The 5,033-nt window shown below is 37.8% G+C and overlaps 1 protein-coding gene across 3 annotated transcripts; it reads left to right on the top strand.

Moving 5' to 3' along the window:
• The first annotated feature begins 354 nt into the window (after positions 1-354).
• Positions 355-1,376, top strand: LOC129769591 (uncharacterized). 3 transcript variants are annotated; one of them, XM_055771953.1, is made up of 3 exons: positions 355-398; positions 674-864; positions 921-1,363. In XM_055771953.1, the coding sequence occupies exons 1-3, from the start codon at positions 358-360 to the stop codon at positions 1,136-1,138; spliced, it is 450 nt and encodes a 149-aa protein (XP_055627928.1). In that variant the 5' UTR covers positions 355-357; the 3' UTR covers positions 1,139-1,363. The 3 variants fall into 3 exon arrangements, 2 of the variants coding, with proteins under 2 accessions (XP_055627928.1, XP_055627930.1); XM_055771955.1 differs by lacking the exon at positions 355-398 and adding an exon at positions 460-580 and having other exon boundaries at positions 921-1,362; XR_008741920.1 differs by lacking the exon at positions 355-398 and having other exon boundaries at positions 429-864; positions 937-1,376.
• The last annotated feature ends 3,657 nt before the right edge of the window (positions 1,377-5,033 follow it).

Here is a 5,033-nt window from a genome sequence, read left to right as displayed (position 1 = left end):
TATCGAGAAAAATTTGAAATGTCAATCATGCTTTATTCAGAAATACTAGACAAGGCACTGAAAAAAATAACATTCAACGATCTAGCAATTTGAATATTGGCAGCACGTCAAACCCAATCACAAAATCTTGGAAGCAATTTTATGTGATTACTGATCCTGGTAATCAAATAGTGGTACCGGACCTCGAAGAAGGAAGAATATTTCCCACACAACTAAAAAATAAAATAACGCAAATAAGACTAACAAAAATGAAGCGTCTGCAAATTTACAGGCACGCTTGCAATCTGGCATCTCAGTCCCGAAGTCCGTGAGGTAAAACGTCAATATTATGCATTTATATGAAATGTCAAGATATTGATGCTCGAAGATCAGAAAATCCAGGATACGTTTATGACAAGGTAATCTGGACTCGAAGTGTGTAACGACACGATTCACTTATACACTCTCAACTATGACATCTTAGCTTTGACGGAAAGTAGCGATCGCAAAGCAATTCATAACAAGTGTTTTTTGTTGTTGCGAATATTACGGGTTTTGCTACTTTTTTTAAAAATACGTCAATAATACGTGAGATGGAAAAGTTGGTGAACCATTAAAGTTAAAATAACGGAACTAATACTCAGGGTGGTGTTCTTTCTGTGCTGCATTTTGAAACAAATATTTCCATCTTCAGACAACTCGATGACTCGATGTGTGACACCCGGATACGTGAGCGTTCGGTCATTGATGCCCGGGCCCGAGTCCATCAGGACCTAAACAGCAATACTAAAAACATATACATTTGCTCGCTCCACTTCAGTCCAGATTGTTTCATGCATATCGATGGCTTGGATGTACAACATCGTCGAAAACTGATACGAACAGGTAAAATGACACAAATCCAGATTATACAATTAGTACACAAAATAGTTTATTATCAGCGGTTCCTACTGTCAGAAAAGTCAACGATTCTCATGCCTCGGGAAATCAAATCCGGAAGGTTCGCCGAAATGTCTTGGATGATACAAAGCAGGAGTTGAATCCATTAAAAACATCCGTAACATGCGCAGAACCGGTCCAGTTTTCTAATGGGAGGAAACATTACTATCCCGAGAGGGATATTCCGTCAAGGGAAATCGGGAGCAGCTCCATCATCTGATTCCGGTTCTGATAGCTTAATTCATGCACTGCGGCGAGAGGTATCGGAGAGCTACAGAAATCTTCAGGAAGCTAAAATCCGTATTGCCGAACCACAATCTCCCCTAGGTTTTGATTAGAAAGAAAATCTAATTGGATTATCTTTACGCTGTAATGAATAAATATATGCATTAAGCTAAAGTACCATAGAAATAAATTAACTTAGACAAATGTATAATACCGTCCCATGATACTTGCAAACCTAACACGCCACAGCCTCACTACTATTTATGACAAGGTAGTCAGTCCAGACTACCTTGTCATAAACGTACTCTGCAGAAAATCCGAATTTCTGCTCCGTCGGTTGTGTTCAGTTGTCATCAATGTCCTGGAAAAAAGGTAATGATGATGGTGGTTTTTCGAGCGACATAGCATGCGCTGCCATAACTAAATAGTGACGTCAGTCGTTGTGTTTATATTTGATTGCCTACCACATTCATGTGAAAATGGTATTTTCAGGAAGTGTCTTATGAATTAAAAACGTACATTTTATGAGAGTTCCCGCTGAATATGAAGCTAATGTGACATCGTACAGTGAATATCTGTGAAATCACGTAAAAAAGCCGGACAAAAGTGATATTTCCATGTGTCATTTTCACTCCCCCACGTTCATAGAAACAAACGTCAACTTCGTAACGTTGTAGCATCCAAAAGAAACTCTGGGTCTGACTGTCCGTCAATTCATTCTCTGTTTATTTCCATGTCTCTGCTTAAATACTAGTTTACACTTATTTTCTTAACTCTACACAAAACGTAACGTAATTTACTGGGCGGAGTATCGCACAGGGAAATGGTACAAGTAGAAAGTGAAAGGGATAGAACGAGGACGGAGAAATGTTCTTGTGCTTGCAATTGGGTTTCCGCCTTGCACGCACAAGCATGTCTCAAGTAGGTCATTGAAATAAAACACTGACGCTTGCGTCGTGTGACGAATTGTACACACGGTTCAAGTATCATGTTTACTTCTTTGGTGGGAATGTTGTTTCTGCGGTCATAAATTGTTTGGTGGGTGATAAACAATTTATGACCTGTGGTTAAAGAGGGTTTGGGATCTCGGATAATTGAATTTCACCAAGTGTGAAATGAGATGAAACATTTGTAATTTAAGTGTTGGAGGAGATCTGTGGGAAAGTTCAATTTTGGAAGGCGTAGTGCCACAACGTTAAAATAATGAAAGTTTATTTTAACGTTACGAAGTTGACGTTTTGAAGGCTCTCATTGTTGGTGTGTATGTTGTGAGAAAATAATCGTCAATTAATAAAAAAAATCACCGAAAATGTTACTGCTTTCGAGAACTAAGTATACGACTACTCTCTGGACATTTTGACTACATAAATAATCGAATAAATAATACCAATTGTCATCTGTTAAAAAACAAACAGTTGAACGATTTCATGAGAATTTCGGCTCAAATTATCATGCAACCGTGAGTACTTTGAACATTGTTTTGTTTCTTCCATATACATTCTATATTGAAGGCAAATAATTACGACACGATATTTTGCTTGCCAATACAGATATACTTTGCCTACTGCTCCACCTCGATATGTATCTCATTGAGTTGTCATTATGCTCTCAAACGCATCATATTGACAAGAATATTGACCGTGTAAGGTCCGCTTTACCATCGCCACCACTCATTTTGAATATTTATTTATGAAAAAAACTATAGAAGTACCACTTCGCATAACATCAACTATGTACCTTGTATTCGCATTTGTACAACTTTTATGAATGAAATATTTGTGGTCGCTTGCGGAATGGGACGACGAGTGAGGTTATGAGTAAATCGAAAAGGAAATTGTAGCAGAGAAAGGGATGTAGAACGATGTGTAACACAGGTTGTTGCAGAAGACAACATGTGACATGGGAACACATCGTCGTTCTTCGCTACATTGCTTCTAGCAAACTTTTGTATTTTAACGCAAACATGGGAGAGAAGGGACGGTTTAAATTTATCCATAGAAGAAGGCATGTTTACATGCAGCTGATGCAAATGTGAACAATGAATGCGGAAGGATAATTCCATCCCTTCGTCACTCATTTGAGGCAAACTACACTTCGCAAGTTATGTCTATGTATTGGATATTTGCTGGGTTACTGAAGGATGTGGAGTTTTCATTCAAAGGGAATTTTTTCAAATTTTTCATCCACAGGATGTTATTATGTAATTTTAAGTATTTGTTATCTTTCATTTATTTATTTGTTCATTTGCATTTTTTACATTTTTAGGTGAAGTGGCCACTCAGAGATATAAGGTTGACGTGGGACTACCTTAGCTTAGCAATCATTTGTTTGTACTGATTAAATTTTTGATTAAATGAAAAAATTTCCGAATTCAATTGAATTCAATATATTTGCTTTGTGAGTAAAAAGATTGTATAATGCCATGTGACAAGTTACAAGTAAATTTAATGACAGAGTGCAAAAAAACATGCGGGTGCAGAAGTACGGCTTGTATGAATAAACAACTTCAACTTCTACTTTTTATACCATAGAGGCTTCAAACTTAAAAGTTCATTCGCCTCTAGTGTCCGCACTATTTTCCCAGGTTCCTAAGTTTAGGAGACCGTGTTGAACCAACATATTCTAGTCTGCACAAAGACAAGCGAGTACAAAAGTACTCGCAGTTTGCATTTATTTGTAAATCCGATTTCCCCAGACATCTTGGTTTTGAAGTCTGTGTTAGGCAAACACATTTCAGTCGGAACAAAAATGCCCCCGACCTGCATGTATTTGCAATGCCTATTTCCCCACGCTTCTTGGATCTAATGTCTGTGTTAGGGATCAAGTTGCCTTCTAAATGGCAACAAGTTTGCGAACAAAACGGCGTATATTTGACTTAAGTTGGATAATTTAAAGTATGTTAAATAAAGCGTCAAATTTCGATCAGAAATACGACATTTCTTTTCCCCCAACCCTATATATGGTCTTCTGTAATGCTTCGTCGTCTGTTCCTTCATCATTCACTGACGAAAGTCTTTCAACTATTGCGAAGTTGTTCAATTGAACATTACATTTCAGATTTAGAAATGCTTGCCGAGAATCGCAAATTTTAGCGCATCCAATAAAGTTTTTGTGACCATTTTTGCTAATCATTGTACGATTGGCAGATTGATTATGGTCATACCTAACATGAAACGAAAAGAATTATTTTAGCTCTTCAAACCGCTTAAGATTTCGCTTAACAATAGCGTCCAACGAAAACCATCTCGTTGCGTTGCGTTTGACATTTTTGTAAGTCAACGTTAGATGCATGCATGCCTTGTAATAAATTCAATATTTAAAATAGAATTTAAAAAAAATCTGTAAATTCTGTATTTTTGCTGAAAATCTGTAATTCTGTATATACAGATTCTGTATCTTAAATTTGACGAAAAATCTGTAAAATACAGAATATTCTGTATATGTGGCAACCCTGTCCTAAGCTCTCGTTACTGGAAATCGATGGTTAGGGGATTGTGGTCTGTGTACACGTGGACCTTCTGAGCGGTCATGGCTTTCTTGAATCGTGAACAGTTCTGATCGTACGTGCAGGTGTTTTTCTTGCTGCCGTTGAATTTGCGGGAAAAATAGGTCATTGTTTTACGACCTTGGTCGGTAATCTGATGCAGGCCTGTGGTACTTCCAGGGTCAATTTTACATCGAATGAGGGGTGAGCGGGAAGAGTAACATTAGTCAGATCTAGCTACCCCTTTCGTAACGCACTGATCTATACGTCGCTACACGGTTTGGTTCTTCCGAACGCTGTTCGGTATCATCGAGTGGAGAATTTCCGGGAATAGTACAGATGATACCGATAAAGTAATGAAGCTTGAAGGAGAACTGGTTTTGAGCCAACTAGGTAGATAGTCTTG

Source organism: Toxorhynchites rutilus, chromosome 2 (assembly GCF_029784135.1).
Source record: "Toxorhynchites rutilus septentrionalis strain SRP chromosome 2, ASM2978413v1, whole genome shotgun sequence".
Classification (NCBI taxonomy): domain Eukaryota; kingdom Metazoa; phylum Arthropoda; class Insecta; order Diptera; family Culicidae; genus Toxorhynchites; species Toxorhynchites rutilus.
The sequence above is the reverse complement of the archived record's forward strand: the minus strand, read 5'-3'. Positions and strand labels throughout refer to the sequence as shown.

Excerpts from the sequence above, each read along its gene's own strand:
- LOC129769591 (XM_055771953.1), top strand. The coding sequence starts at position 358 with ATGCTCGAAGATCAGAAAATCCAGGATACGTTTATGACAAG. Across the intron at positions 399-673 it reads CAGGATACGTTTATGACAAG|ACAACTCGATGACTCGATGT; the intron begins GTAATCTGGACT and ends TTCCATCTTCAG. Across the intron at positions 865-920 it reads TCGAAAACTGATACGAACAG|CGGTTCCTACTGTCAGAAAA; the intron begins GTAAAATGACAC and ends GTTTATTATCAG.